Raw genomic sequence first — 23585 nt, 5'->3', positions numbered from 1 at the left:
CCTCTGCTTTACAGCATTTTAAATGAATCCATATAACTGCTAAAAGATGATCACACTACAGGTTTATTTACATTTCATCATTTCGTCACTTTAGTAATGAGTGTAGTGTAAGTGATTTGTTAGTATGTCATCCAACGCCTGCCAGAAGGCCATATTCACAGAAATCATTGGGCCTAATGGTTCCACACAAAGGCCTTCCCTTAGTAGCATACAACCCTTTGTGAAGAGGAGTGCTCTTGAGATCTTGGATGTAGTGGTAGTCCTTGCTCACCCTGATTTTGTTGATGTTGAAGTTCATTGACTTGATGTTATTCACCTTGCTATCCCTGATAAAAGGGTTTGACCTTAGTCAAATGATCCTCTGATTTGCACAGCACAATAGTAGCCATTTCTCCTTAAAGTGCTGACAGCGCTACTCATTTCATTCTCCGGAAGATCTGCCTTGACTGGGCAGCTTTAGGTTTATTGACTGAAATGTTACGGAGCAGTGCATTGCATTTAAAATACACCGGATAGAAATGATGTTGTGAGGAGAAACCTGGTGTAAGTGGAACAAAAAAAGATACACATAAAAGAAGTATAAAGATGTATGAATGTAATACCGAACAAGGAGAACTGCGTCAAGTTAAATTTTTATGAGGCTAACCTAAATGTATATCTACAAAAAGCTGCGCTCCCCATGTATGAGCAAAATAATATATTTAATTCACATTTTTGGCAAAAGGTTGAGCTTTTGAAACGAGTTTCAATCCATTTCTATTTTATTTTGTTTTATGCAGCCTTGCACGCGTTTGCTTGTTTTTATATTACGTCACTTCCTGCGCGGCGGCAACCAAATCTTCCTGCAGACCAACACCTGGCGGGAAACTAGTCGTAAACTTCATCCAAACCGTTCATTGTCGCCATCCGTCACTCCGTGCACAGATGAGTACTCACGTGTTTTCGGCTGCTGTCGATGCGTTTAGTTAAGTTTTGTTTTGGTTTCGGTTTGAGGGCAGGCTAGCGGTTAGCCGTTGCCATTAGCGGCGGACGCAGCAAAGTGGCTGGGTGGACAAACTTTGCTTCCTGGGGTCGTTGTGAAAGGCTCATGGGTCGAGCCGGATCACCTGGTTGCAGGTAACGAGCTGCGTTGGCCAGCCGTGACTGACATTTGGGCTTTCCATCTGGAGCTGTGATGCAGCAGCATGTCTAATCAGCTGACAGCAGAGCAGCAGCGGAAGATCGAGGAGAACAGGCGGAAGGCTTTGGAGAGAAGGGCCCAAAGACTTGGACAGACTGCTGCAGGGCCCAGCAGTACTTCATTACCGACACAGCCCCCCAAACACAGCCTTGTTGCCCATCCTCCTGCCTTCGCCCAGCATAGAGACGCATCAAGTTCAGCTACTGCAGCAAAAAGGTTTATTCCCACTTCTCAAAAAGAGCCACAGAGTTTCACCAACCAAGGCTCAAAGCATCAGCAGGTTCCTGGTGGTGTGGCCCAAAACAGCCAGAGAGCAGTGTCTAACCTTGCTTCTTCTAGACAGGTGGGACGTTAATGTTTCATCTTCTGTGATTTGGATGAAATGCAGCTCAGTGTTTATCCTAACGCTGTTTTCTATCTCATTCCGTAGATACAAGTTATTGACCAGACTAAACCTAACCTGACCTCCAGTAGCTCTGGTGGTGCAGTTCACTCATTCTACAAGCAAACAACCATTAAACACATCCAAACATCTGCAGCAAAGCTACCCTCAAACTCTTCAACTTCAACCACTGTACCTGCCAAAAAGCCTGCCATATCTGTGAGAGGAAAATGTGTGCCTCATGCAACGGACCGCTTCAGAGTAGAAGTCGGATACCATGCAGAGCTTATTGCTGTCTTCAAATCCATCCCCTCCAAGAACTATGGTAGGTATCTGCTGTTGTAATAATGTTCTTTTGAATCAGACACTTGATGGGCTGTGCCTTTTGCAGCCTCAGATCACTCAGTAGAAATAGTAGAATATGAGCATGAATACAAGAAAAGACCAACATTTTCTTATATCTTTTTGAAATGTTATTTGCATGAGCCCCCTAAGTAGCAAAACATTTTGTGAAGTATGACAGAAATAAAAATGCTAAAAGTCATGAATACTAAGTTAAACAAAACAGTCGATAGCTCAAGGTCTGCAGCTCCATATTATATCTTAGTAGCTTTTGAGTCCGCAGCTACTGCATTGTGAGCAGGTGGTATTGTGGTTTTGTCAGTTTTGTTTCTGTGTGCATAATCAAGATAACCTGCAAGGCTAGATAGATACTACACTGCTAAACTCACCGCTGTAAAAGCCACAAAGGGCCCTGTTAAAGATGCCAGGAACACAAATTCCAAAATGTTATTATTCTGAGTTATATTCCTCTCCGTGTTTGATCATCTCAGTGTCTTTACTATGTTGACAAAGTATTTTTGCTGTTTCAGACCCAACCACAAAGATGTGGAACTTCAGCCTGGAGGACTATCAACAGCTAAGTGTGTACATCTGGGAAATATTTCAAAAAAGTTGCACTAATTTTACATGAAATTGGAAGGCATGATGGAGTATTTATCCTGTCCTGGTTTCAGTGGAGGAAGCGGCCTCCATCGCCTCTGTGTCTTTGAAGCCTCTGGAGGGGATGGAAATGGTGGACGTTGAAGCGGCCACCAGCCGAGCTTGTAATGGAGCAGCTTTAGGTGCACTGCTGAAACTGTGCAACGGCTGGCAGAAACCTGGAGCCATTCTGCAGGGCCAATGCATCCTGGTGTCTCAGACAAAGTTTGAGGTTGACATTGGTTACCATGTTGACGTCATTGCTGCCTTCAAGCAAATGCCAACAAAGAACTATGGTGACAATGACCTCATGGGATTAATATAGTTTTACTTCCTCCTAACTTTTAGTTATCCCGCAAAAGCTACCAGTGCTGACTTTTTGTTTGTGTGGCAGACATGAAAACAAGAAAGTGGAGCTTTTCACTTGAGGATTACAGGAGACTCAGTGAGTAACATTTACTTTATTGAGCAGATTTAGCTTTGTGTTTGCCTCTGTTGCATTTGCCATCTTGTCTGACCGTGCTGTGTTCCATACTCAGTGGACCTCCTCAGTGGGATAGCAGCAGTGGAGGTGGAGCCTCTGCCCAGGGCAGTAATCCAGGCTTTCTCTGCCAGGTTTGACGGGACTGAAGCCAGGTCTTTAGATGTCCCAAAAGCAGACCTCTCCGGCATCGACCTCTCGCTCACCCGCAGCCTTATGCCCTTCCAGAGGGAGGGAGTCAAGTAGGCAGTTTTGAACAGCCATTAGTTCTTCCTCTTCCTGCTTGATGTAGCCAGAAACTGAGACAGCTATTAATATTCAATTTGCAAATAAAGAGTTGCCTGCCATAACAAGTCAATATTAAAGGTTTTGGTCAGTCTGACTTCCACTTACTTTCCTAGTGTGTCTTGTAATTTTGGTATTTTTTCTGTGTTCTTGAAGTTTTGCCGTCTCCAAGGAAGGCCGCCTCCTCCTGGCTGACGATATGGGACTGGGAAAGACAGTGCAGGCCATCTGCATAGCAGCCTACTACAAGAATGAGTGGCCATTACTAGTAGTGGCTCCCTCCTCTGTACGATTCACCTGGGCTGAGGTAAAAACATTAAACACTGTTTCTGTTACTCCAACTCCAGGATTTGTGGATGTAGTCACACTCATTTGCGCCTTTAAAGAAAAGCAGCTCATTACTTAGATGCAGAAGTTTCACATCTTTGTTCCTTTGTATCATATTTGTTTCCATTTAATACTGTCATTATCAGCATGCATTAAATCAGCAGACACTTATAAAGGGTATCCTTGGCGTCTCCTCTGCCAAAAGCTTTGCCCTGCACATTTTCATGCAGCTTTCAACTCAAGGCTCACGATATTTGATGAATATTAATACTGTTCTCCTATATGTATTGTTGGGTACTTTGTCTTGAGAAGGGAATATGGGAATATAATATTTAATTTCATGCTTCCATTTCCCTCTCTCATTGGTGCAGATTTATAATTTGGATGTATTAAACACTGCTTCAGGATTGAGATACAATTATCGATTATTTATTTGAATACTTTGTTGTTGTTGTTGTTTTTTCCGTCCTGACAACTACATTTCCTGATTGATTGTTCTCTTAGTTAGGTTGTATTAATTGTTTTATCTGTAATATCTCACAAGCTCACAAGTATCTAAGTATATTATCATGCTTTTGTCAGCCTTTTCATTGACATCTTTTTAGCTTTTCGTGGTGCTTTTATTCAAAAGTAGATAAGTAAATGAGCAGACAGGTACCACAAAGCCAATGTGTCATACCCACATTTGGGATCACTGAAATGTTACTGTGCCTTTTATATTAGTTTCCATATTTTTTGGAGAGTGCATCTAATGTACTTTGTCATCCATCCTCTACTCAACCCACAGTAGCATTTACAGGCTGCACTAATGGTACGCTTTCAGAAGAGCTTTGCTTGGCCTTCTGTCTATTGACAAGACTGTCTGTTTTCCAAATAGATATCTTGAATCAAATGCAATCACCCCCAATTGGGATTTGGGATCACAGAGCAGAGTTTAGTCACAGGATGTTGTCCCATTAAAGGACATTTAGTCTGCCTGGCTTGGCTGTTATCTGCACTGTTACTGTTGAGCATTTGGCCAAAATCTACTGCAAAGCATTGAAGCTATAACTTTGTGAGCTTAAGCCAGGTTGACAGGCAAATGGAGAGCATGTAAGTGAATTGTCAGAGACATTTAGGCCACAGTGAAGATCTTCCAAAGTTTGTGATTGGTTGTTCACAGATCGCCACACTGCGATATTCGTTGGGATGAATTAAAAGTGATGAGTGACATTCAAACCAGCTTTTAGTCATAAAGTTACTGTCTATGATGTTAGTTGCAAATTACAGAAATTGACAGGAACACATCCTGATATGTGGTCAGTTCTTTTGCCCTCTGCACGTCTGACATGAGTATTATCCTTGTATGTAGGCCTTCGAACGGTGGCTTCCCTCCCTGAGTCCTGACAGTATTAATGTGGTGGTGAAGGCCAAAGACAACCTGCGTTCTGGTTTGGTCAACATCATCAGCTACGATTTGCTGAGCAGGATGGACAAACAGCAGCCAGGCAACCCCTTCAGTGTTCTCATCATGGTGAGCCATGCGACTGTTTTTTTTTTTTTTTTTTTTTTATTCACACATGGCTCCTCAATATTTATTCAACTCATTCAGCTGACTATTTTTGAGACAATTTCCCTTTGATGCAGTCATTTTAAGGTGTGTTTTTTATTATTCTGTGCAGGATGAGTCCCATTTTCTCAAGAACATAAAGACGGCTCGCTGTAAAGCAGCATTGCCCCTGCTGAAGGTGTTTGTCTACCTCTTTTTCTTCTAAATGTGTTTTGTTATATTGAATTCATAATTTTATACCGTGAGCCAAAAAGTAATCTTTTTATGCGTAATTGGCATTTCCTGCATCTCATCTCAAAAATATCAAAATACACAAGATAGCTCTTGTTCACAAAAGCAGGTTTTACTAAGGCAGAACTTTGCTGAGTAAAACTAGCCAAGGTTACTTTTCTTTACATTAGATCCCAAATCAGATTTGTGACTGTTCCAGCTTTTGCAACAAGCCCCAGATTTACATAAAATTTGCAGGCAGATAGACTCTGGCACAGCTGAACAATAGATGAGATTTTCATACTAAACCATATCTGGGATTTCTGCTATCTGACAATACTGTTTCTTTTTAACTTGAAGCTAGCTGAAACAAAACTAAATTTGACTGCTTGTCACCACTGATAAATTAGGATAGAGCCTTTCTAAACATAGAATAAAAGACTAGAGAAGCTTCATATGTTTCCTGTTGATGCAAGTTAAGTGGGAGAATGCGTATCTTTTAGTAATGCTGTTGATGGTAACCAGTTATTGGTTGAAAGATTTTATTTCCTCTGTTGTGGTGGAACAGTAGAAGGAATATACTTTGTAATGGGGTACAAATTGTTTGTTCCTCCATTAAAATAGCAATATAAAACAGTTATTGCACACAACTATCCAATAGATCAGCCAAGGTGCTGATGGAGCCATAGCACTGATGCACAGTTCTTATTGTGTCGCTCTATTAAGAGAGACACCAGTGTGTTGTATATGCTATGTAGTGTAAATGGATATTGGTTGGGAGCAGTTCCGAACACTAACTAGAAGCCAAAGCATTGCAGGATTTGGCTCATGGTATAATTTAATTTCTCTTGGTTGGGCTTAATTTTTTGCTCTGTCACCTTGACTCTACCAGCAATGGTCTGATCAGAGTTGTTTTTTTTTTCCCCTTCTTCCTCCTCAGGCAGCAAAGAGAGTAATTCTTCTGTCTGGGACCCCTGCCATGTCCAGACCCTCTGAGCTTTACACCCAGATCCTGGCTGTCAGACCTACACTCTTCCCTCGCTTCCATGACTTTGGGATTCGCTACTGTGATGCCAAACAGGTAACCAAAGTTGAATTTGGGCAAGAGTGATTCCTAAAGCTTCTGAGCTGTAAATACACCTCAGACTTTGGATGATGGATGACCAACAATGTAATTATGTGCAGTGCTTACAATATACAGTTTGCCGTTCCTTGAAGTTGTCCAACGTATTCATCTAGGGGAAAAAAGTTGACTGAGAAGCACTGTAAAAGTGAATTAGTGCACATTAAAGGCAGTGTATGTCAGTAAACATTGTATACAATACAACAACGAACAGATTTGAAATTGTTTTTTTAGTTAATATGAGCTTTAAATCAATTTATTTCACTCTCTTTTTTTGCTTCTCTTAATTCGTTTCAGTGAGCTCAACAGGGAACAAGCTGCATGATTTAAAAGTCAATTTCTTCCTAATTTGGCCATGATGACTGATTTCGAAGTTGGTGGAAAAGTGTCATTTCTGTGTTTAGAGTCTGGGCTGTTCAGTTCATTTCAATTTTCCTAGTTTGAATATGAAAACCTTCCAGTGTAAGATGAAAAGAACCTTTATGCGTATTCTTTTCTTACCTCCTGTCATCTCCTTCCAATCTTCTCTAGATGAATTGGGGCTGGGATTACTCAGGCTCCTCTAACCTTGGCGAGTTGAAGTTGCTGCTGGAAGAGTGTCTGATGTTGCGCCGTCTCAAGTCTGACGTCCTGTCACAGCTACCTGCTAAACAGCGCAAGGTTGTCACAGTGACAATTGATGGGATAAATACTCGCACAAAAGCTGCTCTGTCAGCTGCTGCCAAGGAGTTAGCCAAAGGACACCGCAATGTAAGTTATTGATGTAATGAAAAAACACAACAGTTCATCAAAAGTTTTTAAAAAACATTCCAAATAACTATTAAGTAAACTCTGCTGATATTTATCTTGAGTTGCTTGAATTTACTTAAAGCTAATGAAGAAATTTCCTAATTTTCTATGTATTTCAAAGTAAGACAAGTAGCCACATAGGGCTGGGCGATATGGCCTTTTATTAATATCTCGATATTTAGGCCATGTCACGATACACGATATATATCGATATTTTGCCTTAGCCTTGAATTAACACTTGATGCATACAGTCACATCCGTACAATTATTCAAAATGTCTACATTAAAACATTCTTGTTCATACTGCATTAATTTATGCTAATTCTAATCTTTCAAGCAAAAAGGGGGAAATCACAACTAAGTCAAGTTGTAGTCTTTGATATAGCACCGGTCTGAGATGTTGTGCGAAGTTTGAAGCACTCTTCATTTTCTAGCGGGTGGTTTCTCAAATGATGATATAAATTTGTTGTACTGCTACATTTCGAAGCAACGCTTTTGCGACATATTTTGCATATTACCGTTGTTTGTTCGATGTCTTCCTTCTTGAACCCAAACCATCGCCAGACAATGGATGCTGTGCTGTTTTTTCTTTGGAAATAATTCATCATCCTCCATGTGTTACCATTAGCACCTGCTGCTGCTACCTTTCTGCTGGGCAAGAGCGTGTGACGTCGCACGCACGACAGTATGTAACTAGGTGCGCTTGTTTTATCTCTCTGTGGGAAGTAGAGACGAGAGAGAGTGTGAAAAGCCTATAGTTAAATGTCTGCGGCTAAAAGCAAATGTGAAAACATATACTCAAGTACAGAGTACAAGCCGCGATACATCGAGTATACTTGATATATCGCCCAGCCCTAGTTCTACATTACCGATAAGAAAGGGTTTATGAATCTTTATTGCACCAGGGAAGTCAGAAGTATTGATTCAGTCCACTTCACATGAACGCATCCTTTCAGGTCCCAAATACAAATAATGTTAAATAATGTTTGTAAACCAAACCTAGAATGGTCCAGCAAAATGATGGGGCTGACAAAACCAAACTGCAAAATCACACTGCTCCTCAGAGTCATGGCAGTCCTATCGAATCAAACTGAATCTCCCGTCAGTTCTTATGCTGTGTTGTTCCTTACCTCTTCTCCAGAAAACAGAAGAGAAGGAAGCCCTCCTCATCTTTTATAACCACACAGCTGATGCCAAGCTACAAGCTATTATGTAAGTACAGACCCTTTAATGGTGGGGATCCGTAAAGTAGAATCATTTTAGAATTGGCGAGCAGTGAGAATAAAATGTGAACTGAATCGTCTTTTGTCAGACCGCGATGATGGCACCGGTTCTGAGACTCTGTAATATTTAAAGCATTTTATATGCTCCTTTTGAAATAGTGGACAGCTGTATTGTTTTCTGTCACTGACAGGGAGTACATAACAGACATGCTGGAGTGTGGGAGGGAGAAGTTTCTAGTGTTCGCCCATCACAAGTTAGTTCTGGATCACATCACCTCCGAACTGGGGAAAAAGGTGAGTGTTGGGAAAAAAGGCTACTGAAGCAAAGGAATACGATGTTTTCCCTGTAACTTGAATGTGATCATTTATGGGAAGTCAGCCCTAAGGTCAACTCCATCAGAGAACAAATGTGGATATGCCAGTGAACATTCAGCTAGATATTACTACAAGAGCAAAAATTGTTAATATGTCAGTTTTATTTATTACTTATACAGTAGTGGGGATGTTATGACATTTTGTTGGTCTGCATTAAAATCGTTTAAATCTGCAGAACGTCGGTTTTATTCGTATTGATGGGAACACCCCATCAGCCGAGCGCCAGCAGCTGTGTGAGAAGTTCCAGCACACAACCAAAACTTGTGTGGCTTTACTGTCCATCACTGCAGCTAACATGGGGCTGACCCTGCACGCTGCAGACCTGGTTATCTTTGCTGAACTGTTCTGGAACCCTGGGGTAAGCTGCACAATGCTATCATGACAAAATACTGCAGATTCTGTATTCATTTATTAGTGCCATGATTTGTTACGATATAGCACTCCATTTTAGTTCCAGTGAAACTTATTTCTTTTGATCTATTTTGATATTTAGAAGGCCTAAACGGAAGTTGAATAAAAACTAAGAGATTTTACATTCCTCAGGTGGCTAGAAATTTTTTTTCTAGGGTAAAGGAAGGGAGCGTTAACAAGAAATTTCTGATGCTTTTTTTTTTTTTTTTTGGCAGTGTTTTAAATAAGTTCTTTTCCTGCAGGTTCTCATTCAGGCAGAGGATAGGGTTCACCGAATTGGACAAACCAGCAATGTGAACATTCACTACCTGGTTGCCAAGGGAACGGCCGATGATCACCTGTGGTATGTTTCTCTGAATATGAACCAATGGCATGGTTTGCTTGGAGCATTCAAACTGTTTCCTCCCGATAATCAGTCTTCCACCACTGCTCAGCCAAAGGTTTAACAGCAGTGGGTCAATTTAATGTGACATCATCTAATTCTCTGCTCTTTTGTAATGATTTATTCATGCATTGATCCAGGCCAATGATCCAGGAAAAAATGAACGTCTTGGAACAAGTGGGTCTGTCTGAATCAAACCTCTCAGACAATGCAGTGAACACCAGCTTCCATTCAAAGGTATAATCAGCACTTCTCCATAAATAAATAAAATGCAATACAGTTAAATAGCATTAATGCACATACCTGTACATGACTGGCATATTCATGTTAGTCTAGCCAGGACAACAGCATATAAAACTAAACCAGACAGATTCTGTCCTGAACCTGATTCTTTGGATTTGTTCAGGACCCGAAGCAGAAGAGCATCATGGAGATGTTCCAGAGATCTTTCTCAGCAGATGACGACATAGATGAAGCCATATTACTGGAGGCTGCCAACGACTGGGAGGACACTCCCCCTGGAAACAGCCCTGCCCAGCACTAGGGCATGGTTGGATAAACTCAGGCAGGAGTGTCAAGGACTGTTTAAGCAGATGACTAACTGTGACAACTTCTTTTGACATCAGTTAGGCTTTGATGGTAAGACCAGTGCTGCTTTTCTCAGTCATGACAACTTATTTTTTGTGCTTGAAATAATGTTTTATTATTTAGGCAAATGTAAAATAGGATTGTAATAAACAACTATGCAAATTTTTGTTAATAAAAGAAATTGAGACTCAATGATGTAATATTTCTGAAACTAGCACTCTTGTATTGTGTCAGTATCAACCACACACGTTTATTTCAATGATTCAATACCTCAGCTTTTTTTGTTTGTTTGTTTTGAAGGGTTTTTTTTTGCATTGCAAGACATACTTCTTGTATCAGCAAACTCAAAATGTCAAAGACCCTGTAGCTGACACCTCCAATCTGATTTCAGAGATTGGACTGCAGGTTTAAAACACCTGAGTAGTTTGCTTTTGTTAATGTGGTTCACATACTTTTCTCAATTTGTGCTGTAAATCATTTTTTCAATGTGTATAGGAGCAATAGAATGATTTGTAAACTTGTTGAAATTGATTGTATCAGTTAGTCACAACATTGGAATGTTGCTCAAGGGCCTGATTTCCCCTTACTCTTATTGTCACATCATTTTCAAATGTTTTGTAAGCAAGCCAAAATAGAATGAAGAGTGATACACTTTTTGAATACTGAGTCTTCTGTGAGGACTGAATATATTGGCTGATTAGTGATGATTGTATGATCCTGTTTTTCTGTATTCACCCTAAAGCTGCTGCTGAGTCTTTTCACTGTTAAATGCCTTAAGCAGGATTTAAGGGGCAGGCAGACAAATTAGTTTTGTTTGCCATAATATATAGAATTACACACTGTGTTGTAGCCATGATGCTTAAGAAAAGCCTATATTGGAAGAGATAATCTGAAGTCAATTCAGTTTGAGTGCACCAGATCCTCAGTCTCTCCTGGACTCAGGGAGTTGAACTACAGGTCGCCTGCAAAATGAAGGATCATTAGGTCAATTTTTCTAAATGACAAAGACATCTGTCCAATCCGTTAAGCATTAGGTATATTGAATGAATTGAAATTCATCAAGGAACATGCACAGGAGCAGAATTTTGAAGCCACGGGACCATAAGGTGATGCGTGAGGTGATTTACAATGAATTTGCCACAGTGCAGCTGCTCAAGATTTACTTCACTCTGAAGCAAGAAGCTATGAGAACAGATTACATCACCATTCCAGCTTACTACGATAAGTGACATAATTTTTCTCTAAAAACAACGTCCTCAACCCTTTGAATTTGTAGCTACAACAGAGCTGCAGAGATGTAGCAACCAGCTTACTCTCAGTTTCTAGGACATAGTGGATCATGACTTTTAGTTGCATCACTAAAACCCCCATTGATTTACCCAGTGCATACCTTTGTGTTGTTTGTGATGGTTATCAGACATTTTCTCATTTACAGATCTCGGCCTTTCTGGGATTTCATCAGGAGCATCATCTATTTGTTTAACTGAAACAAATTGATAAGAATTGCAAATATTTTATTTCAAATGTGAAGTACTTTATCTCGTTTCTTACCGGAATATAATTTCCATCAGTGGCAGAGCATCAAACCAAAAAAAAAAACAACAAAACACCAGAACAAAATTGTTATTTATATGAAACCAGATGGCGTGACAGATGGAAGTAAATGTCATACACATCATATGATTACCTGAAATGATTCTGTCAGACTCTCCATCATCACAGAGCTCTACATCAGAGCAGATGTCACCAAAAATAAAATGGATCTTCTCCTCTGCTTGCAGCTCATTTGAGGCACCATGAACTGAGTTGTGGAGGATGCTGGAGGCAAAGCGGGCCCTCAGAGACTTTGGTGATGTTGTTTTGGCTTGGTCAGGGTCAGGTGGTCCCATCATAGCCCTCCACTCCTCCACTGCATTTTCTTTGGTAAGCACCAGCATCAGACAGGGCCCCCTTTTGGGGAAAAAAAAAGAGCAAAGCAAATGTAAATTAAATCAGTTCAAGAAAACCTCTGGCTGTGATGGCATTGTATTGGATGGGTTGACACATGAGTTGGTAACCTTAACCTTTCACTGCCTGTCATTGCATTCAACACCTCTCAAACATGCCAGAGTGATTAACTTTCTTATTCGTTTAGTTGACTGGCTGTTTTTACTTATACAACCAGGGTTCACCTTGTCTCCTTTTGAGAAAGGCATATATATTGAGCAACATAAGGTTAAATATGATAAAAGATAATAAATAACCCACAGAATCGTTGAAGGGCCAGGATGTGTTTCCTTGGCTATGGAAACAAACATGAATGAAATTCTACAATGGTCAGAATATCCAAATACAGGAAGGAGTCTTTAGTTACCAAGTGATTAAGGACAATTACTCATGTAACCTGCAATGTCCCTGGCCTGGATCTGGCTCCTGACCTTTGCTACCTGTCACTGTCCATCTCTTATTTTCTAATAAAGGCAGAAATTAGTAAAAAAAAAAAAAAAAAAAAGAATACTACTAACAAACATAAAAGTGAAATAAAGCCGAGCTGAGCTGATATTGAAGCATAGTGACAGTAAAGGTAGTTTCCCTGGCTGAAATGCCCAGCTGCGCACTTCTCTCTGTCCGTTGTGTCCGAGAAGTTGTGTAACAGGCAATTGAAGGGACTAATCGGAGCGGAAGATAACTCTAAAATTTAGATGTGCAGTGAAACAAAGAATGAAACTGAGATGGACTTCCGAGCAACTTGCCTGAGGCTGCCTTGATTCTAAGCTGCTAAGATTACTGCTAAAAGTGCTGTTAAAACTTGCAGCAGCAACAGAGATGAGGGCCCGTCTGCTGTGGTCATGTTGCTGCAGTCCTGTGAAGGTATGTGGGGGGAAAACTAACCGACACATGAACTCCACCAGCTGGTTGAAGAAAGGTTTCTCCTTGTGTTCTTTGTAAAACTCTGCAGCCATTTCCGTTGACAGCACTGTCTCTTTCAACTGTGTTACAAAGAAACCGCTGGCATGGATCTCCTCCAAAATCTTTTCTGTTGGAGGAAATGGACAGACTATTCGAAAGAGCTTATCATTATCTGTGTATTAATATGAGAGAAAGTAAAACTGAACATCTCTGTAATGTTCCAAATAAGCACAAAGAACCTCTGTGTTCCTGCATTGCATCAGGTTTGATTACTGCTAGTGTCCGCTGTTTTGGGAAGAAGAAGTTGATCTCTCGTTCTGCCTCTTCATTGCTTGCACTGCCATGTAGCTGGTTGATAGGCTCATTCTCCACAGAAAACTGGGCCCTCAGACTGAGTAATGATGGTACAAAGGCCAGAAATACAGATATTACTAAGCAATTCATTTGTCACATTTTTAAGAAAGTAAGATGAACAAGGTCCAATGGAGATGGAGGGAGCGCACAATAAAAGTGATTGTTGAATATTGGTGCAAAAAAACCAAGACTTTGCTCCCTTTTGGGCGTTTGCAGTAGTAACTTAGGGAAGCTGACAAGTTTAAAAAGAAGGAAGGCTCTTTTGAGTGAGCTGTAAAGTGGATTAGCAGTCGAAACAAATGTTTTTCTGATGCTAATTACACCACAGGGACTTTTCATTTCACTGTGAGAATAATTAGAACCACTTATCACTCACCAAGAAGGACTCTCCTCTTTGGCGGTTTTTACGTCAAAAGGCCCAAGAATGTTCCTCCAGTGATCAACAGCCCCTTTTCTGGCTAGTGCCAAAGCAAGTACAGGCCCACTGTGAATACACCCATATGTTGAATGAAATTTTGGAGTAGCATACTCTGCTAAAGATCTCTTCAGAGCATGTGTAAATTACCTGGTCATACATTTCAGCAGTGCAGGAAAGTAGTCCTGGTCAACATGTTTGGAGTAAAACTGTCTGACCTGCTCCTCTGTTAACATCACCTCTCTTTGCAGGGCCACTGTGAAACCTGAATTGTGAATTTGGGCCAGGATGCCTTCTATTGAATAAAAGATAAGAACAATGTTATTTACAGTATTATTGAAACTAGTTTCTTTTATTGTATGAAAGTTAGTCTTTTCTCACAGTTATGCTTTAACAAATATGTGACTACTCCTGTGTCATTCCTGCCATAATTGCTGAAACATTTATAGTGCAGTCCCACTACAGTAATATGAATCACCTTTATGTGGGTGTCTGTACTTGTACACGTGTGCACTTGAGTTTGTGTGTTTGGCATGAGCCCCACCTCTGTTCTCTCTGGCAATATCAGGCCGGATTAGAGCCAGTGTCCTCTCCACATGCTCTTCCTCCCCATCCTGCTCCGTTACTGAGGCCATCCTAAAATTGGGGAAGAAGAAGGCGAGCTCCCTGCTGGCCTGGTCGCTGTCCTCACTACCGTGCACTGCGTTGAAGAGTGTCTGTGTGCCGTATTGTGCCCGCAAGCTGCAGGGAGCCAGGGAGGAGAAAGGAGGGGAGAGCAGATGGTGACTCGGCTGGTGCTCAACCAGAGAGAAGCATTATGTTTGGGTGGGTCTGATACAGCAAGTGAGAATGTGCTGTTTATTCTCTTTTCCAGACTGAGATTGTTCTGCACCGCTCCAATCAACAGTGTGTAAATAAATGTGTGCTCTTTTTACAAAGACACAATAAAAACAATTTCATCAAACTTCATATTTTGCATAGTAGAACAGTTTTTATTTAGTTTTTTGCGATTTTCTATGCCTTTGTTGTATTTATTATTTGGCAGAGAGGCCAACAGGAAACGGGGGACAGAAAGACGGCAGAATAACCTGCAGCAAAGGTCTCTAGCAGGATTCAAACTCAGGATGCTGCGTTTACATGGCATGCACTGTCACAATAAGCCACCAGAGGTGTCACATCTTATACTTTTTAATACATTTTCTAAACTCCTTTTTTTTTTTTTTATTAATGGACCATATGCGTAATTTCCAGGAACTAACCTTTCTGGGTTTTCTCTCCTGGCTTCTTCTATGTCTGCTGGGCCAATGAACTCACGCCATGCTGGTACAACATTTGTGGAGCCCTCTGCTTCAGACAGTATCAGAATATGGGAGGGACCACTGGACATAAACTGCACCAAGTCCTCAAAGCAAGTCTACGAATCACCGTGACAGACACGCAAGCACACAGAGTCACAAGAGCAGACAGACACAGTATGTCGACATAATGAACACATGACCAGGCTGTGCTTCAGATTTGAGTCCCTCATTTTAGTAAGCCCTTTTAGACCATGTATATCCAGAGGGTGGAGAGAAAGAAATAGTATAAATTATTTTATAAAATGAATATACAACACATTTTTTTGAAGTACAGGCTATGCACAATTTTATGATTTAATGAGCATACCTGCTTTACCTGGCAACATGTATTTCATATGTCTGAGTCATTTAGTCTCAACATAAACAGCTCAATAGGCATAAAAAACTCTGCATTCACAGCATCTTTATTTTGAGTCCTGTGCAGAGAAGCAGATGGATCTTTGATGTATTGCAAACTCATTGAAATGATTGTTGCACTAGCCATTACTGTTCTCTCATTACAATATTGATTCAATTCCAATGGTGCACACTACCTGACAAGCATACAATGAACCCATCAGCAGTCTGAATGGGGTGTCAGTCTCTGGAATGAGTCTATTTCTGTTTCATTTAATCACTACGCCATACCTCTGCTGCTTTGTGCTGGTAAAAATCTTGAGCCTCAGCCTCGGTAAGCGTGTGTTCCTCATGGGCCAGAATTTGAAACCCAGCATCTTGAATCTAGCCAGGGGAGTCATGTCAGCATAATGAAAAAATGTCAGCAGGAAGGCGTGAAACACTTTTTTCTTCTCAGAAAGTGAAGTGTTAGTCTCTGTACCTTCATAATGATCTCATTTGCTTTGCCATGAGCAACAGCATCTGGTTTGATGATGGCAACTGTGTAAGATTTACTTGGAGGAACTACAGGGGAGGAGAGCAGCTTAAGAGGTGATCAGGAATGCTGATGAAATTCAAAAATCACTGTTATGCAGAGGTAAAGTAATAGCAAAAAAAATGTATAGCAGATATGAGTATACTGTACCAATTATGTTTTCTGCTTTTTCTGACTGCTGAGGCACCTCCTCTTCTTTCTTCTCATCATTCACCAGACCATCATCCTTAATCTGTCAGACAAAATCGAAAGAAAAAAAGAAAAAAAAAGAGCACTCTTTACCTAAACATGGCTTTCTCTATGCACTTGCATATACAGTGCACTCAGAGTGCAGCTGCTGATCATTTTACAATCCTTAAATCTGACCCTGTGCTGTAAAAACAGACAACTTATTTAGTTTCTAATATATAACACAAAGAAAAGCAGCAAATGCTCAGACTCTTGAGTATCTGGAAGCAGAGAATATTTGGAAATTTTTCAAAATATTGGTTCCTTTTATATGAGAAAGCAAAATGATTTGGCTGCAACTTAACAGTATACATTGTCTCTAGTTGCCTGTACAGTTTCTACTGTACATTGAGGATATTTTAAAACTCATTGCACACTTTCTATCTGGGCCTAACATACTTTTTCTTTTTCTTTTGTCAATTGCACAATATGTTTTGATAATTCACAGTAGGAAACGGAAAATAAATTTACATTTAGCTGCTTCACTTTACTCTGTATGCTGAATCTCTGTCACACTGCTACAGTTTACCAGGACATGTTATTAAAACAGTCACTGTATTTATTATGACTGTATACGTGTGTGTGTCGAAGTGCTCACCACTTTGCGTTCAACATTTTGCTCCAGGGCCAATTTCTCCTTGGCCAGTTCCTCTACAATCATCTTCTGAAGCAAGGGAGCGTTTGCCCCTCGAAGCACAGCCACCAGCTCGCCACCCTGTTTAGGCAAAACAAAGACCCTACATTTTTGAGACCATTTCCACATTAAATGTAATTATAATTCTTCGATTATAAAAGCCACAAAAGAAATAAAACTGCCACAGCAAGTACAGGCTAAATAACACAATTGTGATAATAGGGAGTTAAAAATAAACATTAGCGTGAGTATTATTAGGGTGTGTTGAGAAAAATAATTAAATCGATCAATAATTCACAAAGGCACTAATGATATAGGCCTGAGAAACAGGAATACCTACAGTAAAGACCTCTGTGGCGGTGATCCAATATTCTACACATTATTCATGAAGGAAAACACAAGATTTAAGTATGTGTACAATATAATGTATGACTGTTTTCTCTTTAATTCACTCTGAGAAAGGTAAATTCTATCTCCAAACAGGCACTGAGTATTAGGGTAAAGTATTATTTATTTCTCCTGATCTCCTCTACAATGCCAAGATATTTATCTCTAGCTACTCTTGGTCTTATTTCCTTGTGAGTATTTTATGAGTATGTTACTCTACTAAGCAAAAAACCTTAAAAGCAGATTTACTCTACAAACATTTTACAAACATATATACACATCCAGTATACAAACACACACTCACCCCAAAGAAGAGAAAAGTGGGCTCACATTTCCCCCGATACATCTCCAGAGCATCAATGCTGTCTGCCTCGGCCTACGCCACATGCAAACAAAAAGATTTAGGCACTTCCTCACAATTTCACCTCTGAATTAAAAGTTTACATTTTCTTTTTTTCCACAGAGCACTTACTGTGGCAAAATGTAATAGTTCATCACCCAGTTCGTTCTTTACTTTTCGTAGCAGACTGACCACAGCCCGACAGGGACCACACCACCGCTGGTTTACATCTACAACTGGAAGGAATGAGGAAAATTGTGTGTTTGCATGTGAGAGAGAAGCAGAAGGAAGGTGTGTGTGTGTGTGTGTGTGTGTGGAGGGGGGGGGGGGGGAGTACAGACATCCAATCTGTAGTTATTGCAGTGAACACAGAGGGGCAGCAGCATACAAAAAATCACAGTCACAATATCAGAGTCCAAACTACACAGCTTTATCAAGTTAACACGTAGTTCTTGTTGTGATGCTAAAACTTTCACTTCTAAACAACTTGCCTGTTAAACCTTGGGTTGCAAGCATCTCCTCCCATTGTTCTTGATTTGTGATAGCCACCTGGACGGGACATTTGAACACATATTTTTCTTATTATTTCATGAAGAATGTTAAAAAAAATCCAACATGCCTGGTGCTCACAGTGTGCGGGCCATGTTGTGTTTGTTTTCCAACCTGCAGACTCGCTTCTTTCTTCTTGCTCGCCATTTGATTGGTCCGTATATATAAAAAAAGGAAAGAAATGCAAAGATGTGTGTGAATTCTTTTTTCTTTCTTTTTTTTAAGCGTTTTATTGGCTGAAATGCCGATATGGAGGTGCTAAGATGTCACGTTAAACTGCTCAGAAGCAGGTTCCTGCGCTTGTTTGGCTCCCCGGTTGCTAAGCAACGGCGAATTCCGCTTCCTGGAGCTGCCCTGAGATCACGCGTGGCGGGACGAGATGTGGCTGCAGGGGGATCCTATGTTTTATCATTATATCCTATTATTATGGCCTATATTTCTAGGCCCCCACTTTTAAACTGTCAGAGTAGGGGTCAAGGATGTTTTCACATTTGGGCATGCACTCTTTTTTTGTTTTCTTTTTTGTTGGTTTTTTTTTTATATAAAGAGTGCCTTATATATATATATATATATATAAAACTTTCATTATCATTATTTTTGTTACCAAGTGATACTCAATGCACAGCACCCATAGGCTGCTACACCAAAATACAGAACCTACAACAACCTGCAGTGACTCAAATTAGCAAAATGGATAACCTACCACTGAGTTGCCTTTTTAAAATAGCAGAAAGCAGTACAAGAAAAAATAAAACATAAAAGGGCCCATACAACAGATTAGTTAAACGCACACACACAAAAAAAAAAAAAAAATCGAATAAATCTTGTAAAAACAGTGGTCGGCTCATCTATGATTGTCTTTGTATAAAAACTAAAAGAGACAGAAGCACAGTGATACAGAAAAAGAGATGTTACAAGAAACATATTTATAAAAAATTAAAGATACAAGAGTAGGAGTAAATAATACACCTTGCTAGACTGGAACACAGCCCCTTCCCCCAGGTGGAGACATGCAGGTGACTGGATTCTATATTTATGGGACCATGCTAATATGGTATTAGAGGGACTAAACAGCTATTTAAAAACATTTCAATTCTGCTTGAGCATACCTCGTTTTTTGGTTGATGTGCCTTAACAATCAGTCCAAGTTTTAGGCCCTCACCAAACAAAAGCTGGACTCACTTACTCTCCCTCTCTCAGGTGTGTCAGTGCTGACCAAAAAAAAAAAAAAAAAAAAAGCCCAGGTGAAATTCCCACTCCTCTTGGTTCTAATGCTAGTCCTTTCTCACCTTCCTTTCCACATCATTATTAGATTGTTTTTACCACCTGACAGCATTATGCTAGACACCTGTAGGGTGCCAAGGGGGTTTGTATATAGTTGTTTTTTCTTTTTTTTTTCTTTTTGTTGATTGTTATTGAATTATAAATGCTCCCTCTATTAAAAACAGTAATGAGGTGGGTCTTTCCTTACTGGGCCTTTTTAACTCCCAAAATATGAAATAAAATATGAGTACAAATAACCGCTAAATCTTCTGTGGCAAACGTAGTTATGCCACTCACACACACTTACACATACACGTACAATTACTACACTTTCCTTGTCTGCTGTAGTTTTAAGGACATTCATTCATAAAATCCATTTCTACCGTCAGTCCTTACTCCAACCTTGGCCTGGCCTTGGACAAACCTTACGAATAAAGGCATAATCCTGCCATTATTTTTAATAGCGTGTGTTGTGATCTAATTATCCATGAACTTTTGCTCGGTAGCATTAGTGACCTCACTGAAGCTATTAAAAGACCTGCGGCATTCTATCTGCTGACAGCTTGGGATGTTCACATCTTAATTGATATATTTGCACATTATAACTTCATACAAATAGTTTGTATATGATCATTTTGGTGCCATCTGAATTGAGAATGAAATAAACAAAATAACATTTATTAATTTCAAATCAGTCTAATTATAAGCAGTGATGAAACGATTTTCAACAACTGAACAAAAACAGTTCTCTTCCATGGGATTTGCTCACGGGTTACAATAAACTCAGGAATAAAACGAATATCAATGAAGTGCTGCTCTTAAGTGGTTCTGCTCCACAGCCCCCTCGTGCACAAATTGGGCCCAAAACAAGCAAGTCAGACAATTACAGCAATTTTGTGAAAGGACACTTCCCAATGCATTGAGATTGTGACTGAGAAAGAGAATAATAAAATGAGACTCTCAAAAAAAAATACGGTAGGTGTCATTATGCTATCGACAGCAGCTGCCAAACTTATGCTGGTCCCACTGTGCTGTATGTACCGTATGACATGTTTCTATTAACAACCAATTGTCTTGCTCCAAGCTCATTATGCAGCCAGATGGGAACAACAATCACCTCTCCTTTGTCATGGCTGTCGTGATGAGGTCCTGAAACAAGCCTTGCCTGGAGAAATAAGATCCATACAGTCCCCCTCCAGTTGGGTTCCTGTGCTACTTTTCATCAGTTAGATGCACGTAAGTGATTGCTTTTGTTACTTCAAGTCAATTAAATGAATAAATGAATAAACATTGATTTGATGCCTTTGAAGTTTTCATTTATGGTATGATCACTCTTAAAAATCTGGAATCCTCAAATAAAAGAAAAACAACGAGAAGCAAATTGTTTATCACAAAACATCTGTAAGTAAAGTTTTTTTGTTTTGTTTTGTTTTTTTTATTTTATGGCCTCAAAACTTTTTCCAAATGACCATCAAACCGAAATACTTCAAATATAAATGTAAATTCAACACTTCACAACTGAACCTCAGGTTCCCTTTCAAGAAAGCCCAGCATGATAGCGTCTATGGTCGATTTGATTGACAGGGTTTGAAGATCTTTGTTGAAAGCGGGTTGATGTTATAGGTTTCCATGGAACATGAGGCCACTTCCTAGTCTTTCAGCAAGACGTCAGTCCCTCTGTTGACTTGTAGAGCCTCTTATCATCTTCCCTGGTGGATTGGTGTTAATCTCTCCTCTGCTGTGAGAAACACAGAGAATTTGAGGCTGTGACAGTGGTGAAGTTTAATCTCCATTAGTACATCTTAAGTACCGAAGTCATATTTGAGCCTCATTAAAGAGGATCTCTATTTGTTGTGTTTATTTTTGCAAAAGACTTGATCCAACTATCCTCATCGGTATAGCCCAAAGGACTTGTGTCTAATTACTCAGAAACAAATGGCGAAGAAATCCCAGTTGGTCTGTAGCATTGCGCTTTTAAAGAATTGACAAAGAGAATATCTTAGTTTGGCTTGTGTTTTTTTCTCAACTAAAGGGGATACTGTAGGATTTCAGCTAACAATGATTTTTATAACAGTGTGTAGCACATAAAAAGTATTTAAAACATACCCATCACAGAACCAAATGCAGATCTTAAAAATTATCCAATCACTACAACCTCAGGTCGCTGATGCCAAAAAACAAAGATCTTAATCTATTAGTTAAAGAAAAGATGTCAGATACTGTGACTTGTATTGGATTTCACATTAAACCAGTGAAATAAAAATTTCCATTACTAACATATCATTCTGATATCGTTTCAAACTTATGTTTCCAAGGGTGTAAAAGCTCATTGTTTCATCAAACTAAAAATAGCATGGTAAAACAGATTTTATCCAACAGCAGATGTGGACATTTTGTATTTTTTTCCAAGAGGGCACTGTTGCCTCAATGTTAAATCACTCATACACATAAACTGCTCAGTGAGTTGTTTTTTTTTTAATAACAGAAATGCCCTGTGCTCTCACCATGCTGGTTGAATGCTTATCAGCTCTTCCAGACCTAAAACCCATCCCGTAAGCAAAACCGCAATTGAATACAGAACAGCTTAATTTTTGTTGTATATTTGTTAAAATTCATGGTGTATAATGTCGAGTACAAACACTGTTTCATCTCACAATTTCACCAGGCTGTTTTTAGGATTGGCAGCTATTGCTCTGTGTGATATCCTGTGAGATGAAATGCAACAAAGGGACCCGTCACTATTTCTCTCAGCCAACTCTCTGTATTACACCACGGTGGCATAGTGGATTGCCCTTCGTGTTGCCCCACAATAAGAAGGGGCCTTTCTGTGCAGAGTTTGCATGTTCTCCCTGTGCCTGCATGGGTTTCCTCTGGGTACTCCGGTTTCCTTCCACTGTCCAAAGACATCATGTTTAGGTTAACTGGTGACTCTAAATTGTCTGTAGGTCTGAGTGTGAATGGTTGTTTGTATCTGTCTGTCACTGTGTGTTGGTCCTGTGATGGACTGGCGACCTGTCCAGGGCTAACCCTCACCCAATGTCAGCTGGGATTGGCTCCAGCACCCCGGAAACAGAAATGTGGTAGAAGATGAATGAGTGAATGAACTTTCTATATTATTCTTTGATATCATGACAACCATGACCGTGCGCCTTCATTCACATGGAGCAATCCAGCTGAGGGGTTTGTCCTCTTCTTACTGCATTAATAGAGAATTTATAGGAGGAAGGGGACATTGTGAGAGCTGAAAGGGGTTGAGAAGGACTGACAGGCAGTCGCTCAGTTAGTCAGTCAGCCAGTCTCACATACAGACAGATAACTAATGACTGTCAGTCTGCAGAAACTGGAGAGAGGTTCTCTTTTCCCTGACAGGCAGCAGCCAGAGTAACAGAGGATGCTAGTACAGAGGAAGTCATCTGCATCTAAATAAAGACTGCCAATGGCTTTGTCAGAGTCCATTAAGCAAATTGCCATATTTGATAAATGCATCTACCCTCTCTTTTTTCCAACCATTCGTACAAATCAGCCTGAGGCAAAAATGGGTTGGCTTTTGTTTGCTTTCCTAAACAGGGAGCACATGCAGTGAGATGTGAGAAGAGATTCCAGTGCAATATCATTTTGATGCAGAATTATGCAAAAGAATTATGATGGATCTGTGCACTGTATGATGCACGAGAGTTTCCACACATCATAGGCTGTACAGACCTGTTTTGATTGAAATTTGGACATTTGGGGACTTTTACAAGGATGAGAAGTCTCAGTTAATTGCCCTAAATGGCAATTGGTGTTTTATTGTTTATATATCTTTCTTCTCTCAATTAAGCTGCTAGACTTTTGTGTGACTTTGCGGAATCATTAGAGATAGGTCTCTGTCAGCTGTCAAAGCTGAAGCTGCTCCAGGTTAATAGCTGCAGTCACTGACTCTACTTATTCAGCTCTGCTGCTTCCATCAAGCCTCATTTCACAAATCTGCAATTCAGTCACTCTCTTTCTCCACCATGCAATTTTTCCCTT

At 40.0% G+C, this 23585-nt stretch overlaps 2 protein-coding genes across 2 annotated transcripts; one reads left to right on the top strand and one right to left on the bottom strand.

The window, feature by feature from the left end:
• Positions 1 to 833: 833 nt before the first annotated feature.
• smarcal1 (SWI/SNF related, matrix associated, actin dependent regulator of chromatin, subfamily a-like 1) lies at positions 834 to 10914 on the top strand. The gene is made up of 17 exons (XM_029530490.1): positions 834 to 1523; positions 1611 to 1887; positions 2435 to 2485; positions 2579 to 2839; positions 2938 to 2988; positions 3083 to 3266; positions 3466 to 3616; positions 4988 to 5149; positions 5298 to 5363; positions 6336 to 6476; positions 7050 to 7268; positions 8449 to 8519; positions 8722 to 8824; positions 9081 to 9263; positions 9559 to 9659; positions 9839 to 9935; positions 10105 to 10914. Exons 1-17 carry the CDS (start codon positions 1185 to 1187, stop codon positions 10240 to 10242), a joined length of 2595 nt encoding a protein of 864 aa, XP_029386350.1. The 5' UTR covers positions 834 to 1184; the 3' UTR covers positions 10243 to 10914.
• Positions 10915 to 11132: 218 nt separating this feature from the next.
• On the bottom strand, positions 11133 to 18458 carry nme9 (NME/NM23 family member 9). The gene is made up of 17 exons (XM_029530896.1): positions 18426 to 18458; positions 18254 to 18311; positions 17895 to 17998; positions 17727 to 17798; positions 17000 to 17116; positions 16324 to 16405; positions 16120 to 16202; positions 15930 to 16022; positions 15204 to 15358; positions 14489 to 14685; positions 14095 to 14239; positions 13906 to 14013; positions 13415 to 13566; positions 13158 to 13302; positions 11974 to 12236; positions 11677 to 11769; positions 11133 to 11248 (listed from the first exon to the last, which is right to left on the bottom strand). The coding sequence occupies exons 1-17, from the start codon at positions 18456 to 18458 to the stop codon at positions 11238 to 11240; spliced, it is 1911 nt and encodes a 636-aa protein (XP_029386756.1). The 3' UTR covers positions 11133 to 11237.
• Between the last annotated feature and the right edge of the window lie 5127 nt (positions 18459 to 23585).

This window comes from Echeneis naucrates, chromosome 21 (genome assembly GCF_900963305.1).
Source record: "Echeneis naucrates chromosome 21, fEcheNa1.1, whole genome shotgun sequence".
NCBI classification, from domain to species: Eukaryota; Metazoa; Chordata; class Actinopteri; order Carangiformes; family Echeneidae; genus Echeneis; species Echeneis naucrates.
This window is presented reverse-complemented; position numbering and strand designations above follow the sequence as displayed.